Below are 21,850 nucleotides of genomic sequence, written 5' to 3'. Positions count from 1 at the left end.
TATTATTATTATTTTTTTTATTCCGACCGTTTTTTAGGTACGTTTCAACTCATTCCCAGTTCATCCAATTCATGCCGTTCAAACTTCATATCATTCCACATATTCATGTTTAGTGCGGGTCTATTTTTCAAGTTTCAACTTTTCATCGTTTTCCTACAATTTAAGTAAAAATGGCCTAATGTTAAGTGAATGGGCTGGTCTTCGTGCTTTATTTTTAAACTTTAACGTTTTCGATATTTCCCATGTCTCCGTAGCTCATGGGATTTGTGTATCGCATTCGCACTTCATGTTCGTGGGTTCAATCCCAGGCTGCGTCATTTTTTAGTTGTGTGAGTCTTTTTTAGTTAGTGCGGGTCTATTTTTCAAGTTTCAACTTTTCATCGTTTTCCTACAATTTAAGTTTTTGTACCGTAAAAACGGCCTAATGTTAAGTGATTGGAGCGTTCTTCCTACTTCCTTTTAAAGCGTTCACGGTTTCGTCATTTCCCGTGGCTCAGAAGTTCTGATGACGTATATCTACTACATGTTCGTGCGTTCGATCCCCGCTGTGTCTTTTCACACATTCAGTGTTTTTTTTCAGTTAATTCAGTATTTTTTTTTTGGTTTCAATTCCTTCCCAGTTCATCCAATTCATGCCGTTCGAACTTCATATCATTCCACATATTCACGTGAAGTGCTTTTTTATTTTTCAAGGTTCAACTATTCATCGTTTTCCTACAATTTACGTTTTTTATACTATTCATATTTAAAGAATTTAGCCTTTTCAAACTGTTCTTACTTTCATTTCATCTTTTCATTCCACAGTTGAACTTTTTTCAGTTTTTTAACTTTGTATTATTCGTAGTTCTTCATAGATTCACGTTCAAAAATACTTCATTCCCTATATTTCAAGCTTTCCCAGTGTGGTCTTACACTGCCCCCCAGTGGCCCAGTGGTAGAGTTGTCATCTTCAACATGTCCGTGTCCCGGTTCGGGCAAATCGCGTTTCACGTTTACAGTTCAACTTTCAGCTACAATTCAAGTTTTTGTACCGTAAAAATTGTCTAATGTTACGTGAATGGTGTTGTTAAGAAGTTTCTGATTATACTTAACGATTTCGTGTTTGAATCGTTCTGTTATTACTATTTACGTCTGGACATGTTTCTCCTGTGGTCATGTGATCTTCCTAGCAACCGCCTAGCAACTAATCACAAGTTGTGTTTCATTCCTGCACTACCAATCAGGACTCTGTTCACACTATCATAGGTTGTTTTGCTCTTTCACCGGTAGTCGGCAGGTATCGTTGTAACGGACAGTCATTTTTTCTGCTTTCAATCATTCTGTGGATTATCTCATTCCTTTCATTATTATTCCGTGCGTCCATGAGAATGTAAGTACAGTTTGAATATGTTGTCCGTTCGTGGTTTTGGATACATGTTTACGTTTGCACTGCTTCACTTTGTCCATTAATGTCTTAAGTTGTTATTGCACCTAAGTTTGGTATAATTGCTAAAGGCAAATATACCGTACTTTTCATACTTCACTTTTAGTATTCACGTTAAAGTTTCATCCACAAAATGTGCATATTTGTCGCATGTTTGCCGTGTGTGCCAATGTGATCCTTACGCCGTAAGGGAGTGACGTCACCGCCCACTCAAATCTATTCGGCACCATTAACCCTTTCCTACCTAACGCACATTTTGGAACGATTGGGTTGAATTCATTCTTCCTATCATTGTACGGTATGTTTGCCTGTGTTGTTTATGTTATTCTAAGCTAATATAGAGTCATATGAGCATATGATGTAACATATTGTACAATGTTAGTTATGTTAGTTATCAATGTTTAGTGAATGTTCTCTGCTCTCCTTTGCAGAGACCACACACCCACAATCAAACATAGAACACACACAGAACACACAAACACAGAAACACACACACACCAACCCAGATAAATAAATAGAACATTATATACAAATAAAGAGTGGCATGAGAGTGTGCATCGTCTTTATGTTCTGCCGGACAACCTGATAAGATTGAGGATCCTCTGAATCAGTCAAGTACAGTCCTTTCAAGGAGGTCACAAGTTTGGACGCTACTCCGACACCTCCATTACAGGTGTGATTCAAAAACATGCAGGATACAAGCCCTCGAGGACTGGAGTTTGACACCTATAGTTTAGTTACACAAAGTAATCCATTTCCCATGTTGCCATCGGGCGGCCATCTTAGACCACTGAAGACTCCAACTCCAATCTGCCCTCATGGGCGGCCATCTTGGATATTTTATTAGACGTCTCATTACCTCTCACTACTGCTTCCACCTAGTACGGCATCTGGCTTGGTTAACTCAGCTTGATTCATACGTTTTAGTTTTTTTCAGTTTTTCAACTCTGTATTATTCACATTTCTTCACTGTTTCACATCAATCCACAATCCACCTCATTCAATCCACCTCATTCAAATGATAAGCTCATTAACAGGAGTTTAAAACTCCAGTCCTCGAGGGCTGATATCCTGCATGTTTTTGAATCACGTCATTCACTTAACATTAGGCCTAATGTCACAGATTCACATTATTCCAGTTCAACTGTTCTCAGTTTGTTAACTATGTAGGATTCATAATTTTTCACAGATTCAAATCATTCTACAGTTCAACTTTTTTTCAGTTTTTCATTCATCTTCAAATTCCACAGTTCAACTTTTTTCAGTTTTTCAACTTTGTATTCATATTTCTTCACAGATACACACCATTCAATTGTTCCACATCATTCCACTTTTCAACTCCCAAACCTTCGACAGTTTCACCTTCACACGCAATTTCTTCAGAAATTGCACATTTTCTAGTTATTATTATTTTTTTTATTCCGACCGTTTTTTAGGTACGTTTCAACTCATTCCCAGTTCATCCAATTCATGCCGTTCAAACTTCATATCATTCTACATATTCATGTTTAGTGCGGGTCTATTTTTCAAGTTTCAACTTTTCATCGTTTTCCTACAATTTAAGTTTTTGTACCGTAAAAATGGCCTAATGTTAAGTGAATGGGCTGGTCTTCGTGCTTTATTTTTAAACTTTAACGTTTTCGATATTTCCTATGTCTCCGTGGCACATCGGATTTGTGTACCGCATTCGCACTTCATGTTGTGGGTTCAATCCCAGGCTGCGTCATTTTTTAGTTGTGTGAGTCTTTTTTAGTTAGTGCGGGTCTATTTTTCAAGTTTCAACTTTTCATCGTTTTCCTACAATTTAAGTTTTTGTACCGTAAAAACGGCCTAATGTTAAGTGATTAGAGCGTTCTTCCTACTTCCTTTTAAAGCGTTCACGGTTTCGTCATTTCCCGTGGCTCAGACGTTCTGTTGACGTATATCTACTACATGTTCGTGCGTTCGATCCCCGCTGTGTCTTTTCACACATTCAGTGTTTTTTTTCAGTTAATTCAGTGTTTTTTTTTTGGTTTCAACTCCTTCCCAGTTCATCCAATTCATGCCGTTCGAACTTCATATCATTCCACATATTCACGTGAAGTGCTTTTTTATTTTTCAAGGTTCAACTATTCATCGTTTTCCTACAATTTACGTTTTTTATACTATTCATATTTAAAGAATTTAGCCTTTTCAAACTGTTCTTACTTTCATTTCATCTTTTCATTCCACAGTTGAACTTTTTTCAGTTTTTTAACTTTGTATTATTCGTAGTTCTTCATAGATTCACGTTCAAAAATACTTCATTCCCTATATTTCAAGCTTTCCCAGTGTGGTCTTACACTGCCCCCCAGTGGCCCAGTGGTAGAGTTGTCATCTTCAACATGTCCGTGTCCCGGTTCGGGCAAATCGCGTTTCACGTTTACAGTTCAACTTTCAGCTACAATTCAAGTTTTTGTACCGTAAAAAATTGTCTAGTGTTAAGTGAATGGTGTTGTTAAGAAGTTTCTGATTATACTTAACGATTTCGTGTTTGAATCGTTCTGTTATTACTATTTACGTCTGGACATGTTTCTCCTGTGGTCATGTGATCTTCCTAGCAACCGCCTAGCAACTAATCACAAGTTGTGTTTCATTCCTGCACTACCAATCAGGACTCTGTTTACACTATCATAGGTTGTTTTGCTCTTTCACCGGTAGTCGGCAGGTATCGTTGTAACGGACAGTCATTTTTTCTGCTTTCAATCATTCTGTGGATTATCTCATTCCTTTCATTATTATTCCGTGCGTCCATGAGAATGTAATTACAGTTTGAATATGTTGTCCGTTCGTGGTTTTGGATACATGTTTACGTTTGCACTGCTTCACTTTGTCCATTAATGTCTAAGTTGTTATTGCACCTAAGTTTGGTATAAATGCTAAAGGCAAATATACCGTACTTTTCATACTTCACTTTTAGTATTCACGTTAAAGTTTCATCCACAAAATGTGCGTGTTTGTCGCATGTTTGCCGTGTGTGCCAATGTGATCTTTCCGCCGTAAGGGAGTGACGTCACCGCCCACTCAAATCTATTCGGCTCTATTAACCCTTTCCTACCTAACGCACATTTTGGAACGATTGGGTTGAATTCATTCTTCCTATCATTGTACGGTATGTTTGCCTGTGTTGTTTATGTTATTCTAAGCTAATATAGAGTCATGTGAGCATATGATGTAACATATTGTACAATGTTAGTTATGTTAGTTATCAATGTTTAGTGAACGTTCTCTGCTCTCCTTTGCAGAGACCACACACCCACAATCAAACATAGAACACACACAGAACACACAAACACAGAAACACACACACACCAACCCAGATAAATAAATAGAACATTATATACAAATAAAGAGTGGCATGAGAGTGTGCATCGTCTTTATGTTCTGGCCGGACAACCTGATAAGATTGAGGATCCTCTGAATCAGTCAAGTACAGTCCTTTCAAGGAGGTCACAAGTTTGGACGCTACTCCGACACCTCCATTACAGGTGTGATTCAAAAACATGCAGGATACAAGCCCTCGAGGACTGGAGTTTGACACCTATAGTTTAGTTACACAAAGTAATCCATTTCCCATGTTGCCATCGGGCGGCCATCTTAGACCACTGAAGACTCCAACTCCAATCTGCCCTCATGGGCGGCCATCTTGGATATTTTATTAGACGTCTCATTACCTCTCACTACTGCTTCCACCTAGTACGGCATCTGGCTTGGTTAACTCAGCTTGATTCATACGTTTTAGTTTTTTTCAGTTTTTCAACTCTGTATTATTCACATTTCTTCACTGTTTCACATCAATCCACAATCCACCTCATTCAATCCACCTCATTCAAATGATAAGCTCATTAACAGGAGTTTAAAACTCCAGTCCTCGAGGGCTGATATCCTGCATGTTTTTGAATCACGTCATTCACTTAACATTAGGCCTAATGTCACAGATTCACATTATTCCAGTTCAACTGTTCTCAGTTTGTTAACTATGTAGGATTCATAATTTTTCACAGATTCAAATCATTCTACAGTTCAACTTTTTTTCAGTTTTTCATTCATCTTCAAATTCCACAGTTCAACTTTTTTTCAGTTTTTCAACTTTGTATTCATATTTCTTCACAGATACACACCATTCAATTGTTTCACATCATTCCACTTTTCAACTCCCAAACCTTCAACGGTTTCACCTTCACACGCAATTTCTTCAGAAATTGCACATTTTCTAGTTATTATTATTATTATTATTTTTTTATTCCGACCGTTTTTTAGGTACGTTTCAACTCCTTCCCAGTTCATCCAATTCATGCCGTTCGAACTTCATATCATTCCACATATTCACGTGAAGTGCTTTTTTATTTTTCAAGGTTCAACTATTCATCGTTTTCCTACAATTTACGTTTTTTATACTATTCATATTTAAAGAATTTAGCCTTTTCAAACTGTTCTTACTTTCATTTCATCTTTTCATTCCACAGTTGAACTTTTTTCAGTTTTTGAACTTTGTATTATTCGTAGTTCTTCATAGATTCACGTTCAAAAATACTTCATTCCCTATATTTCAAGCTTTCCAGTGTGGTCTTACACTGCCCCCCAGTGTCCCAGTGGTAGAGTTGTCATCTTCAACATGTCCGTGTCCCGGTTCGGGCAAATCGCGTTTCACGTTTACAGTTCAACTTTCAGCTACAATTCAAGTTTTTGTACCGTAAAAATTGTCTAATGTTAAGTGAATGGTGTTGTTAAGAAGTTTCTGATTATACTTAACGATTTCGTGTTTGAATCGTTCTGTTATTACTATTTACGTCTGGACATGTTTCTCCTGTGGTCATGTGATCTTCCTAGCAACCGCCTAGCAACTAATCACAAGTTGTGTTTCATTCCTCCACTACCAATCAGGATTCTGTTTACACTATCATAGGTTGTTTTGCTCTTTCATCGGTCAGTCGGCAGGTATCGTTGTAACGGAGAGTCATTTTTTTCTGCTTTCAATCATTCTGTGGATTATCTCATTCCTTTCATTATTATTCCGTGCGTCCATGAGAATGTAAGTACAGTTTGAATATGTTGTCCGTTCGTGGTTTTGGATACATGTTTACGTTTGCACTGCTTCACTTTGTCCATTAATGTCTTAAGTTGTTATTGCACCTAAGTTTGGTATAATTGCTAAAAGCAAATATACCGTACTTTTCATACTTCACTTTTAGTATTCACGTTAAACTTTCATCCACAAAATGTGCATATTTGTCGCATGTTTGCCGTGTGTGCCAATGTGATCCTTACGCCGTAAGGGAGTGACGTCACCGCCCACTCAAATCTATTCGGCTCCATTAACCCTTTCCTACCTAACGCACATTTTGGAACGATTGGGTTGAATTCATTCTTCCTATCATTGTACGGTATGTTTGCCTGTGTTGTTTATGTTATTCTAAGCTAATATAGAGTCATGTGAGCATATGATGTAACATATTGTACAATGTTAGTTATGTTAGTTATCAATGTTTAGTGAATGTTCTCTGCTCTCCTTTGCAGAGACCACACACCCACAATCAAACATAGAACACACACAGAACACACAAACACAGAAACACACACACACCAACCCAGATAAATAAATAGAACATTATATACAAATAAAGAGTGGCATGAGAGTGTGCATCGTCTTTATGTTCTGGCCGGACAACCTGATAAGTTTGAGGATCCTCTGAATCAGTCAAGTACAGTCCTTTCAAGGAGGTCACAAGTTTGGACGCTACTCCGACACCTCCATTACAGGTGTGATTCAAAAACATGCAGGATACAAGCCCTCGAGGACTGGAGTTTGACACCTATAGTTTAGTTTCACAAAGTAATCCATTTCCCATGTTGCCATCGGGCGGCCATCTTAGACCACTGAAGACTCCAACTCCAATCTGCCCTCATGGGCGGCCATCTTGGATATTTTATTAGACGTCTCATTACCTCTCACTACTGCTTCCACCTAGTACGGCATCTGGCTTGGTTAACTCAGCTTGATTCATACGTTTTAGTTTTTTTCAGTTTTTCAACTCTGTATTATTCACATTTCTTCACTGTTTCACATCAATCCACAATCCACCTCATTCAATACACCTCATTCAAATGATAAGCTCATTAACAGGAGTTTAAAACTCCAGTCCTCGAGGGCTGATATCCTGCATGTTTTTGAATCACGTCATTCACTTAACATTAGGCCTAATGTCACAGATTCACATTATTCCAGTTCAACTGTTCTCAGTTTGTTAACTATGTAGGATTCATAATTTTTCACAGATTCAAATCATTCTACAGTTCAACTTTTTTTCAGTTTTTCATTCATCTTCAAATTCCACAGTTCAACTTTTTTTCAGTTTTTCAACTTTGTATTCATATTTCTTCACAGATACACACCATTCAATTGTTCCACATCATTCCACTTTTCAACTCCCAAACCTTCAACGGTTTCACCTTCACACGCAATTTCTTCAGAAATTGCACTTTTTCTAGTTGTGTGAAGGTGAAACCTTCACACTTATGTTTTTCTCCACCTTTATTGTGTGAAGGTGAAACCTTCACACTTATGTTTTTCTCCACCTTTATTGTGTGAAGGTTTCACCTTCACACTTATGTTTTTCTCCACCTTTATTATTATTATTATTTTTTTTATTCCGACCGTTTTTTAGGTACGTTTCAACTCATTCCCAGTTCATCCAATTCATGCCGTTCGAACTTCATATCATTCTACATATTCATGTTTAGTGCGGGTCTATTTTTCAAGTTTCAACTTTTCATCGTTTTCCTACAATTTAAGTTTTTGTACCGTAAAAATGGCCTAATGTTAAGTGAATGGGCTGGTCTTCGTGCTTTATTTTTAAACTTTAACGTTTTCGATATCTCCTGTGGCGCATGGGATTTGTGTACCGCATTCGCACTTCATGTTGTGGGTTCAATCCCAGGCTGCGTCATTTTTTAGTTGTGTGAGTCTTTTTTAGTTAGTGCGGGTCTATTTTTCAAGTTTCAACTTTTCATCGTTTTCCTACAATTTAAGTTTTTGTACCGTAAAAACGGCCTAATGTTAAGTGATTGGAGCGTTCTTCCTACTTCCTTTTAAAGCGTTCACGGTTTCGTCATTTCCCGTGGCTCAGACGTTCTGTTGACGTATATCTTCTACATGTTCGTGCGTTCGATCCCCGCTGTGTCTTTTCACACATTCAGTGTTTTTTTTCAGTTAATTCAGTATTTTTTTTTTGGTTTCAACTCCTTCCCAGTTCATCCAATTCATGCCGTTCGAACTTCATATCATTCCACATATTCACGTGAAGTGCTTTTTTATTTTTCAAGGTTCAACTATTCATCGTTTTCCTACAATTTACGTTTTTTATACTATTCATATTTAAAGAATTTAGCCTTTTCAAACTGTTCTTACTTTCATTTCATCTTACTTTTCATTCGACAGTTGAACTTTTCTCAGTTTTTTTAACTTTGTATTATTCGTAATACTTCACAGATTCACCTTCAAACATACTTCATTCCCTTTATATAAAGCTTTTTTACAGTGTGGTCTGACACCGCCCCCCAGTGGCCCAGTGGTAGAGTTGTCATCTTCAACGTGTCCGTGTCCCGGTTCGGGCAAATCGCGTTTCACGTTAACAGTTGTTTTTTCTCTTCTGCTTTTAATTCGGATCATCCACACTTTTTTAAGATTAAAACATTCGGATTTTTTTCAGTTTTCAACTTTGTGTTATTCATATTTTTTCACACATTCACATCATTCCACAGTTCAACTTTGTTCAATTTTTCAACTTTGTATTATTCATATTTCTTCACATTACCATTATACCACAGTTCAACTTTCAGCTAAAATTCAAGTTTTTCTACCGTAAAAAATGGCCTAATGTTAAGTGAATGCTGTGATTCAAAAACATGCAGGATACAAGCCCTCGAGGACTGGAGTTTGAAACCTACAGTTTAGTTACACAAAGTACACCATTTCCCATGATGCCGTCGGGCGGCCATCTTAGACCACTGAAGACTCCAACTCCCATCTGCCCTCATGGGCGGCCATCTTGGATATTTTCTTAGACGTCTCATTACCTGTCACTTCTGCTTCCACCTAGTACAGCATCTGGCTTGGTGAACTCAGCTTGATTCATACATTCAGTTTTTTTCAGTTTTTCAGTTTTCAACTTTGTTTTATTCATATTTCAAGCACTAAAAAAACTGAAAAGTTTGCTTAGGCATCATTTTTTAACTCCTGATAATGAGCTAATCATTTGAATGAGGTGGATTTGAATGAGGTGGATTGTGGATTGCTTGAAACAGTGAAGCATTGTGAATAATACAAAGTTGAAAAACTTTGTATTTTCTCTTCTGCTTTTACTTCGGATCATCCACACTTTTTTACGATTCAAACATTCGTTTTTTTTTTCAGTTTCTCAGTTTTTCAACTTTGTCGGATTCATAATTTTTCACAGATTCACTTCATTCTCCAGTTCAACTTTTTCAGTTTTTCATTCATATCTTCAAATTCCACAGTTCAACTTTTATTCAGTTTTTCAACTTTGTATTCATATTTCTTCACAGATTCACACCATTCAATCGTTCCACGTAATTCCACTTTTCACCTCCCAAACCTTCAACGGTTTCACCTTCACACGCAATTTCTTCAGAAATTGCACATTTTCTAGTTATTATTATTATTTTTTTTATTCCGACCGTTTTTTAGGTACGTTTCAACTCATTCCCAGTTCATCCAATTCATGCCGTTCAAACTTCATATCATTCCACATATTCATGTTTAGTGCGGGTCTATTTTTCAAGTTTCAACTTTTCATCGTTTTCCTACAATTTAAGTTTTTGTACCGTAAAAATGGCCTAATGTTAAGTGAATGGGCTGGTCTTCGTGCTTTATTTTTAAACTTTAACGTTTTCGATATTTCCCATGTCTCCGTAGCTCATGGGATTTGTGTATCGCATTCGCACTTCATGTTCGTGGGTTCAATCCCAGGCTGCGTCATTTTTTAGTTGTGTGAGTCTTTTTTAGTTAGTGCGGGTCTATTTTTCAAGTTTCAACTTTTCATCGTTTTCCTACAATTTAAGTTTTTGTACCGTAAAAACGGCCTAATGTTAAGTGATTGGAGCGTTCTTCCTACTTCCTTTTAAAGCGTTCACGGTTTCGTCATTTCCCGTGGCTCAGAAGTTCTGATGACGTATATCTACTACATGTTCGTGCGTTCGATCCCCGCTGTGTCTTTTCACACATTCAGTGTTTTTTTTCAGTTAATTCAGTATTTTTTTTTTGGTTTCAATTCCTTCCCAGTTCATCCAATTCATGCCGTTCGAACTTCATATCATTCCACATATTCACGTGAAGTGCTTTTTTATTTTTCAAGGTTCAACTATTCATCGTTTTCCTACAATTTACGTTTTTTATACTATTCATATTTAAAGAATTTAGCCTTTTCAAACTGTTCTTACTTTCATTTCATCTTTTCATTCCACAGTTGAACTTTTTTCAGTTTTTTAACTTTGTATTATTCGTAGTTCTTCATAGATTCACGTTCAAAAATACTTCATTCCCTATATTTCAAGCTTTCCCAGTGTGGTCTTACACTGCCCCCCAGTGGCCCAGTGGTAGAGTTGTCATCTTCAACATGTCCGTGTCCCGGTTCGGGCAAATCGCGTTTCACGTTTACAGTTCAACTTTCAGCTACAATTCAAGTTTTTGTACCGTAAAAATTGTCTAATGTTACGTGAATGGTGTTGTTAAGAAGTTTCTGATTATACTTAACGATTTCGTGTTTGAATCGTTCTGTTATTACTATTTACGTCTGGACATGTTTCTCCTGTGGTCATGTGATCTTCCTAGCAACCGCCTAGCAACTAATCACAAGTTGTGTTTCATTCCTGCACTACCAATCAGGACTCTGTTTACACTATCATAGGTTGTTTTGCTCTTTCACCGGTAGTCGGCAGGTATCGTTGTAACGGACAGTCATTTTTTCTGCTTTCAATCATTCTGTGGATTATCTCATTCCTTTCATTATTATTCCGTGCGTCCATGAGAATGTAAGTACAGTTTGAATATGTTGTCCGTTCGTGGTTTTGGATACATGTTTACGTTTGCACTGCTTCACTTTGTCCATTAATGTCTAAGTTGTTATTGCACCTAAGTTTGGTATAATTGCTAAAGGCAAATATACCGTACTTTTCATACTTCACTTTTAGTATTCACGTTAAAGTTTCATCCACAAAATGTGCGTGTTTGTCGCATGTTTGCCGTGTGTGCCAATGTGATCCTTACGCCGTAAGGGAGTGACGTCACCGCCCACTCAAATCTATTCGGCTCCATTAACCCTTTCCTACCTAACGCACATTTTGGAACGATTGGGTTGAATTCATTCTTCCTATCATTGTACGGTATGTTTGCCTGTGTTGTTTATGTTATTCTAAGCTAATATAGAGTCATGTGAGCATATGATGTAACATATTGTACAATGTTAGTTATGTTAGTTATCATGTTTAGTGAATGTTCTCTGCTCTCCTTTGCAGAGACCACACACCCACAATCAAACATAGAACACACACAGAACACACAAACACAGAAACACACACACACCAACCCAGATAAATAAATAGAACATTATATACAAATAAAGAGTGGCATGAGAGTGTGCATCGTCTTTATGTTCTGGCCGGACAACCTGATAAGATTGAGGATCCTCTGAATCAGTCAAGTACAGTCCTTTCAAGGAGGTCACAAGTTTGGACGCTACTCCGACACCTCCATTACAGGTGTGATTCAAAAACATGCAGGATACAAGCCCTCAAGGACTGGAGTTTGACACCTATAGTTTAGTTACACAAAGTAATCCATTTCCCATGTTGCCATCGGGCGGCCATCTTAGACCACTGAAGACTCCAACTCCAATCTGCCCTCATGGGCGGCCATCTTGGACATTTTATTAGACGTCTCATTACCTCTCACTAGTGCTTCCACCTAGTACAGCATCTGGCTTGGTTAACTCAGCTTGATTCATACGTTTTAGTTTTTTTCAGTTTTTCAACTCTGTATTATTCACATTTCTTCACTGTTTCACATCAATCCACAATCCACCTCATTCAATCCACCTCATTCAAATGATAAGCTCATTAACAGGAGTTTAAAACTCCAGTCCTCGAGGGCTGATATCCTGCATGTTTTTGAATCACATCATTCACTTAACATTAGGCCTAATGTCACAGATTCACATTATTCCAGTTCAACTTTTCTCAGTTTGTTAACTATGTAGGATTCAAAATTTTTCACAGATTCAAATCATTCTACAGTTCAACTTTTTTTCAGTTTTTCATTCATCTTCAAATTCCACGGTTCAACTTTTTTTCAGTTTTTCAACTTTGTATTCATATTTCTTCACAGATTCACACCATTCAATCGTTCCACATCATTCCACTTTTCAACTCCCAAACCTTCAACGGTTTCACCTTCACACGCAATTTCTTCAGAAATTGCACATTTTCTAGTTATTATTATTATTATTCTGCCGTTTTTTGGGACGTTTCATCTCTTTCCCACTTTATCCGATTCACGCCGTTCCAATTTCATCTTATTCCACTTATTCCCATTCGGGGCGCGTGTATTTTTATAATTCCAATTATTCATAGATTTCCCACAATTCCCTGTTTTCCGAGCCAAAAGTGCCATTGACTTACATTGGGTGATTTTTCATTTCAATATTACATCTTTTACGTTTCATATTTTCAAAATTTAACTCATTCAGCTTGCCTTAGGGATCATTCTCATCATTCCAGTAATACATAGTTTCCAATAATTTCCCATAATTCCATATTTTTCCCACCTTTAATATTTCATAATGCATTTCCAATGGGAGGGCTTCCCATTCATTCTCAATGGGACAATTAACAGTTCACATTTTGATGTTTCCCATTTCATATTCATAACATTGAACTTATTCATTCCACCTTATGGCTCATTCCCAACAATTCAATAAATCAAAATTATTAATAATTTCCCATAATTCCATATTTTTCACCTATAACAATTTGTTATTCATTCCAAAAGGCAGATTTTACTTTTCCTATTTGAAGCTTCCTCATTTTGCATTCAATTCATTCAGCCAATTCATTTCACATTGTCATCATTACACATATTCACACAAACCAGTAATTCATAACAATATTAATAAATTTACCCATAATTCCTCATTCCCATTTTCCTCACCAAAACTTTGTAACCTTCTATCTTGGCCATTCCTGCTCCGATTCCCACCGTTCCAACTTTAATCGATTCCCCCAGTTCCCGCCATTCCATGGTGGCATCCATTTTCCTTTTCCCAGAAATAAAAAATTACCCACAATTCCACTTTTTCAGTTTTTCCCTTATATCTTTGCCATTCCTTCTCCGATTTCCACCATTCCAACTTTAATCGATTCCCCTGATGCCCGCCATTCCATTCGTGTATCCATTTTCCTCTTCCCATAATTCAAGATATTCCCACAATTCCACATGCTGTACCTTTAATGAACCAATTCATCTTCAATGAGGTCATTCATTGTGTTGGGGTTTGGCCTTTGTGGACTACTGTTTAGGTAGACAAAGTACTCCATTTCCCATGGGGTCGTCAGGTGGCCATCTTGGACACTTGACTACATACAATGAGACTCCATTTCCCATCAACCCTCAGGGGCGGCCATCTTGGATATCTGATCAGACATCTCATGAGCGCTCAGCCCAACTTCCACCCAGGATGGCAGCCATCTTGGTTAACTCAGAACAATAAAAACGACTCTCTCCAAATGTTGAACATCCAATCTATTAAATATAATCTCCCAAATTTCAGAATTTGTTGTTTGAGTGTACTTTTTTTCTCACTTTTAGAAATTTTGTGATATTTTACAAAATTCAAAGAATTGTTGTTTTTTTCACTTAATGACTACAGGTGTTTGTCCGATTCAGTCTGATTCAGCGTTTGATCGTTCATCTTGAGCCTGCCAATGACCTCCTGGTGTCATTTACCCATAAAGCATCTTTTTTGCATAAGTAATAGCCCCCTAAAACCCGCGAAAAATCAGATTTTTTATGTTTCCTCTTGTGATATCTCCATTTGCGTCCGACCTATACTTATCGTTCCAACTTTAGGTGTTTCCCATTATGGGTTAGATTGCCAAGAACACCCTCGCACCAAAAAATTCAAGTTTTTACCATTTTTTTACCCATAATTCCTCAGTTTAATTGTTCTTTCCAAAACATTGTAACTTTCTGTCTTCGCCAAACTTCATCCGATTCCGACCGTTCAAACTCTAATCGATTCCATTCATCCACGCCAATTCATTGGTGTATTCATTTACCTCTTTCCAGGAATCAAAATTTTCCCACAATTCCACACACTGTACCTTTAATGAACCAAATCATTTTCAATGAGGTCATTCATTGTGTGGGCGTTTGGCCTTCGTGGACTACTGTTCAGGTAGACAAAGTACTCCATTTCCCATGGGGTCATCAAGCGGCCATCTTGGACACTTGCCCACATACACTGAGACTCCATTTCCCATCAACCCTCAGGGGAGGCCATCTTGGATATCTGATCAGACAACTCATTCAGTTTTTCCCTTCTATCTTTGCCTGTCTTAGTCCGATTCCGACTGTTCCAATTTTAATCGATTCCCCCGATGCCCGCCATTCCATTTTTACCCACAAATCAAAAATTACCCACAATTCCACTTTTTCTGTTTTTCCCTTATATCTTTGCCATTCTTCATGTGATTCCTACCGTTCCAACTTTAAACGATTCCCCTAAGTTCTGCCATTTCATGGTGATATCCATTTACTTCTTCCCAGTATTCAAAAATTACCCACAATTCCACTTTTTTTGTTTTTCCCTTATCTTTTCCATTTTTCATCCGATTCCAACCGTTCCAACTTTAATCGATTCCCCCAAGTCCCGCCATTCCATGGTGGTATCCGCTTTTTCCCCAGAATTTAAAATTTACCCACAATTCCACTTTTTCAGTTTTTCCCTTATATCTTTGCCATTCTTCATCCGATTTCGACCGTTCCTACTTTAATCGATTCCCCCAATTCCTTCCATTCCACATCATTCAACACCTCTCCTTTCAGGTGTTTCACCTTCACACGCAATTTCTTCAGGAATTGCACATATTCTAGTTACTATTATTCTGCCGTTTTTTGGGACCTTTCATCTCTTTCCCAGTTTATTCGATTCACGCCGTTCCAATTTTATCTTATTCCACTTATTCCCATTCGGTGCGCGTGTATTTTTTATAATTCCAATTATTCATAGATTTCCCAAAATTCTCTGTTTTCCGCGCCAAAAAACTTACTTACATTGGGTGATTTTTCATTTCATTATTACATCTTTCACATTTCTTATTTTCAAAATTTAACTCATTCAGCTTGCCTTAGGGATCATTCCCATCATTCCAGTAATTCATAGTTTCCAATAATTTCCCATAATTCCATATTTTTCCCACCTTCAATATTTCATAATGCATTTCCAATGGGAGGGCTTCCCATTCATTCTCAATGGGACAATTAACATTTCACATTTTGATGTTTCCCATTACATATTCATAACATTTAACTCATTCATTCCACCTTATGGCTCATTCCCAACAATTCAATAAATCAAAATTATTAATAATTTCCCATAATTCCATATTTTTTACCTATAACAATTTGTTATTCATTCCCAAAGGCAGCTTTTACTTTTCCTATTTGAAGCTTCCTCATTTTGCATTCAAATCATTCAGCTAATTCATTTCATATTGTTTAATTCATTTCATACCAGTAATTCATAACAATATTAATAATTTTACCCATAATTCCTCATTCCCATTTTCCTCACCAAAACTTTGTAACCTTCTATCTTGGCCATTCCTGCTCCGATTCCCACCGTCATTCCATGGAGGTATCCATTTCCCTTTTCCCAGAAATCAGAAATTACCCACAATTCCACTTTTTCAGTTTTTTCCTTATATCTTTGCCATTCCTTCTCCAATTTCCAAGGTGTGTTTGAGAGAGAAAACTGGAAAACATGCAGGACACCGGCCCCCGAGGACCGGAATTTCCCACCCCTGCTATATATTGTGTGTTGCCTTTTAGAATGCATGCATGAGTATGTATGCATACCTTTATATGTTTGAAAATATGTATATTTATTTTATTTGCCCCTCCCATTGTGTGTGGGTGCGTGTGTGCGCAGTATGTGTGTGAATAAGTGTTGCTGTCTAGGGAATTGGGGTTTTTGTTAACACACATGGAAATCATTTATTTGTACATGATCCTGTTACATGTGTGTCATTGAAGTTTTGTAAAATCAATATAATAAAACTATGCTTAAAGTCTGTGATGAAGTTTGCCCAGACAAAAGACAGCTCTTTTTAAACGTAAATAATGCTGAACAAAACATCACACAGAAGTCGACTTACCGTTGAACACCTTCATTGTTTTGAGGATTTCCTCAGCTCAAAGCCTGACCCGAACATTGATGAACTTGTTACAAATGAGACACCACCAAGTATCAGTCTCAGCCTCAAACAAGTGTACTCTGTTCAAGTTTAAAAGTTAAATATGCACATGACTTTTCCTTGAAGAAAGTCTTGTTTTTGGTTGAGATTTTTGCACTTTATTTTATTGTATTTCGATGCAATATATTTTTTAAATTATTTCAGTTGTGTGAATGATATAAAACTGTTCATATTATGTATTTCTTTGAAGTTGCCTAAATTCAGCCCACTTTTGCTAAATGAGAGAATATACTAAGATCACTTCATTCATTTAATGTTCATGTTATGAGTTTTTTTTTTTTTTTTTAATAAAGGACATTTGTATTTTGTGCCTGATGAAATTAAAAATCACTGACAGAAGTCATAAGAAAATATTGCTTATTTTATCCAATCATATTGTAATATATTTATGTTTTCAGAAGGTTAAATTTTGGTTTCAATGAAGATCAGTCCGGCCCTCTGCTCGTAACCAAATGTTTTATTTGGCCCTCCGTCCATTTGACTTTGACACCCCTGAATTACAGTGTAATGGATTTCATAAATAGGGGAACCACTGTATAAGTCGAACTCTCTAATATGGGAGGTTGAAACTTAAAAAACAAAACCTTGACTTGTCCCTGAAAAAATAGCGTCATTAAACAAAAACTTACATAATGCAAAATGTGCTAGTCATCGATTATTCCACGATAGCACTTGACCACTCGTTCTCATTTGTGCACTGACGATTGCATGTGTGTGTCTTTCCCTCATTTGATTTGCGTTGTGTGCACGGCAGGAGAAAGCTGGGTCGCGGAAGAGAAACATGGCAGGAGCCTCGTCCCCGTCCACACCGCCTTCCTGGCTCACCGTGTCCTCGGCCGTCGGGGACCGAGGGCCTTCGTTCTTGGCGTCATCGTGGGCAAGCTGTTGGTGTAGACTCGCGCCAAGGGATGGACAAGGCGGAAGCTTGCCGGCACTGGATGGAAGAGGACACCTTTTTTTTCCCCTCTGTCATTATTTTCAAGCACTGTTCTGGCTTGTGGCGGGGCTCAAAAAAATTGAAAGTGTAAGAAAACAAGCACAAGTAACAGTCGTGCTGAAGACTTCAAGCGATCTCCCACCGTCACTTCACACACGTCTTCTGCTTACCAATAATCGGCACACAGGTCGAACACTTGTCGAGTGAACATTTACATATATTGTGGGTTTACCTCCACTTTATCTATGGAAATGTTTGAGGCTAGAGAGGATGGATGTTTGCTTTCAGCGGCCCATGACCAATAGATATCCTGCAACCTTAAGTTGGGTGGGTGAGTGTTACATTTTCCACTAGTCACGCTGTGCAAAAATTTGTTGGGTTTTCCCAGAGTGCACTTCGCCAGCGACGGCCCTCTGCTTGTGTGTGCAAAGCTTGCTCATTTAGGGGCCCTCACCAATGCCACAACTTCATGCCACACTAATGTGGACCTTTTCAATAAACACTTGTGTCACGTCTAGGCATGGCGACGTGAGGCGGTGGAGGGAAAGGGGCTCAAAAACGCAGGAGGACGGAGAGGGTTTGGTCAAACAAAAGTGCTCTTTTAATAATAAAACAGGGCAGGAAAAGCAGAAGACAAAAACTTGACAAAGTAGCAAAATAAATGAGGAACGGAATATAACTCACGAGACTAAATGGGACTACGGGGGAAGACTGGAGGACGAGAGGCACAGGGAACACGAAGTGACGAGGTACAATAATCCGACAAGAGCAACAGAGGGACGGTGGTTTAAATACAAGGAGACTAATTACTGACAACACACTACAGCTGGATGGGGACAGGAGGCAGGGGAACCGGATAGGCTAACACGAGAGGAGCAGGGGCACATGGACAACAGGTGGACGAGATAAAACTAACGAGACAGAGAAAGGCAGATGCAGGGAAAAACACAAATGAATGATGAAATGAACCAGGAACTACTTAAACTAAATCCAAAAACCCGAAAACCCCAGACAGAACGTGACAACTTGTATGCAACAATCGTACAAAACTGTCGTCACTGCTTTGCATCATTGTTTTCAGGCTTTTCTATTTTTTCAATAAACACTTGTATGCAACAATAGTACAAAACTGTCACTGCTTTGTATCATTGTTTTCAGGCTTTTCTATTTTTTCAGTTCCATACGACAGTTTGCGTATCTATACATGAATTTTACCATCCATCGTAGCGAATGAGAAGTGTTGACAAAGTCAAAGAGTTGATTGTCATGTGCACAGTGTATAAACAAGTTTGAATGTAGAAGTACTAAGTTAAGACCCCCCCAAAAAGGTATTAACATACAAGTAACACAGGTGTGAACCGTAAGTGGATACTTTACGTACACATCTGGAACTGGTAAGATATAAGAATATTGAAAGCTAAGATTTGGGGGACGAAACAGGACATTGGGGCTAATCTGTTGTTGAATATGTTCAACTGTTTCCTGCAAAGCCATGTCAAATAACCTTTATTTGGAAGTAAGTGTGCGTACCAGCGTGCACGGGAAGTGTTGAGTATGAGCTTGCGCAAAATAAATACGGTGAGCAGCGCTCACAGCGGAAGGATTGGTGAAAGGCTGGTACTTTTCTCAACGAAATGCAAATAGCTAAAGGATATGAACTAATCCAGGGGTGTCCAAACCTTTTGCAAAGTGGGCCAGATTTGGTGTGTTAAAAATTTAGGGGAGGGTGGGGGGGGCAACCTTGGCAGGTGTTCTTTACATATAACAGCAATTAATTTAAAATTAATTTCAGCGAACCGTTCTGTGTTTTAACATTTGCTTTTTTATTTTCATTTCAGCTTAAGCATGTCTTTTGTAACCACTTTTTTTTAACACTTATTTACTTTTTTGTAACAGTTGAACAGAAACAATTGTACTCTTGGGTGCAAATTACATTTGAAACAAAAAAAAATGTCTCACCATAGCAGTTTAATATTTATAGAATTTTTAAACACAATAACAGAGAAATGAACAAATAATAGTCATATCAACAAGTGCGGGGCTCATTTAAAATTTGAAATTAGTAACCATAAAACTTGATTGGATTTTTAAATGGTTATTCTAGAGTGAAAACTTAAAAAAAAAAAAAAAAACTTTTCAGACATATCGTGACGGAAAAATGACTTGTCCGCATGAGTGTGATGGGTGAAACTGAGATATGGAGTGCAGGACAAAGGCCAGGTGTGGCTCTATGGCAGTAGCATGGATGCACAAGAAGATGAGAGTCCGATAGCCGTGTCCTCACACGGCTCTAATTTAAGTTCATAACCGAAAATGTCTTCTCACACAAATACGTCGAATGAGTTTATCATTTTCTTACCAAATGCTCGAATCTCTCGGACATTTGTCCTTATCCAGCTGTCAGTAAAAGTTGGCGATATAAAGCTGCTGGTGCTGACCGCAGCTCACAGCGTCACACTGCAGCTCAACTTTCCTCCTTTTGTTGATTGTCGCCATTTTAGAAAATCAAGGGCTCATACAGTCAATTAACTGTACTAATTTGCTGTTCTAATTGAGCCACATTTAGCACACGCTGGTAACAGCGCTGCTGCCCAATGTATTAATTCTCCATGCAGGCCAAACTTTATTGATTTTATGACGGAGGCTGCAGGCCGGCCCCGGGCCGGACTTTGGTCTGAACAAATCGCTTTGGCGCCAGCTACATGGATAAAACTGCCGCAAAAATGTCCAGCGCAACATCTTCTATACAACATATGACCGGCAGATGACGACAAAGTGCCAGCAATCGGGTGTCGTTGATTGTGACGTCACCGGGCCTTGTCCCGGAAATAGAGAAACATCAACACACACTCGATTGGGTGAAGTGACAGGAGTCACCAAGCAGCAAGCTAGCCAAGTCCGGCCGACGGAATATTTCCGCGAATACATCTATAGTTTTAGACACCGCGTTAACGCATAGCCATGCCATTGTTTGACAAGCTATTTGGCGGGGGCGGAAAAGGGGGTAAAGGACCGAGCCCACAGGAGGCGATCCAGAAGCTACGCGAAACCGAGGAGATGCTAACCAAGAAGCAGGAATTTTTGGAGAAAAAGATTGAACAAGAGCTGCAAATTGCCAAGAAAAACGGCACGAAAAACAAGAGAGGTAAGCCATCCGCGCGCCTATCTGTGGCTGGCGCGTCTTCCGCCTTTACGCGAGCTTATTGTCTTTCATCCTAGCTCGGAGTCAGCAAGTTAGCCGAGTTGTTGGCCGTCGTAGTTGTTTTGCCACTTGGCAGCCTCCTCCAGCGATAAGCGTTCGGACCGATCGATTACCTTAGATTATCTGACTTTTAGTTCACTCCCGAGTATGTTCCCCGGCGTTTTCCGCCTTCGCTCGCCATGCTTTTGATAAAGAGGGATTTCAAACTAAGTGGTCTAAAACTAATGAAGATGGAGAGGCGGATGGTGTCAGAACAAGAAGGCTTGGTGAACGACTCAAAGGCAACATCCTTCCACGACTCAAAGGAGTGCACTTAGTACAAAGTCGTCACAACTTGCTCCTTAGTTGACTAGCTGTACACTGGCACGTGATGGTGGGGGGAGCGCAATCTCGTTGAGCCTCTCAAACTACTTTATTTTTACTTTGCACCCTGTTCTTGTTTGATCAATGTTCCAAGTAACAGCGAAACAGCAGGAACCACCATGCTATTTTTTGCACTTATTTGTTCAATATGCACCAATCGGCCCAATCAGATCTGCTGTGCAACAACAAAACATTGGTACCTCTACTTACGAATGCCTCTTGTTACAAAAAAATCAGGTTATGAAACACATCGGAGGAAAATACTGTCTCCAGTGACCAGAGAAAATTCAAGATATGTTGATGCCAAATAATATGAGACTCGAGACACTAGCATTCGCGCCAGCGTGGGCACTGGGTA

The 21,850-nt window shown here is 38.5% G+C and overlaps 1 protein-coding gene and 1 long non-coding RNA gene across 2 annotated transcripts in view; one reads left to right on the top strand and one right to left on the bottom strand.

The window, feature by feature from the left end:
* Positions 1 to 17,430: 17,430 nt before the first annotated feature.
* LOC148426840 (uncharacterized) lies at positions 17,431 to 21,201 on the bottom strand. The gene is made up of 2 exons (XR_015864925.1): positions 20,287 to 21,201; positions 17,431 to 17,924 (listed from the first exon to the last, which is right to left on the bottom strand). It is a non-coding gene; the product is annotated as an uncharacterized LOC148426840 (long non-coding RNA).
* Positions 20,748 to 21,850, top strand: part of LOC148426839 (charged multivesicular body protein 4c-like) — an 85,437-nt gene continuing 84,334 nt past the window's right edge. The window contains exon 1 of the mRNA XM_088409154.1: positions 20,748 to 21,072. Coding sequence (XP_088265280.1) covers positions 20,889 to 21,072 — 184 coding nt within the window. The 5' untranslated portion in view covers positions 20,748 to 20,888. The remainder of the gene's footprint in view (positions 21,073 to 21,850) is intronic.

The sequence above is a fragment of the Hippichthys cyanospilos genome, chromosome 2 (genome assembly GCF_059441005.1).
Source record: "Hippichthys cyanospilos isolate Australia breed blue-spotted pipefish chromosome 2, RoL_Hcya_1.0, whole genome shotgun sequence".
NCBI lineage: Eukaryota > Metazoa > Chordata > Actinopteri > Syngnathiformes > Syngnathidae > Hippichthys > Hippichthys cyanospilos.
This window is presented reverse-complemented; position numbering and strand designations above follow the sequence as displayed.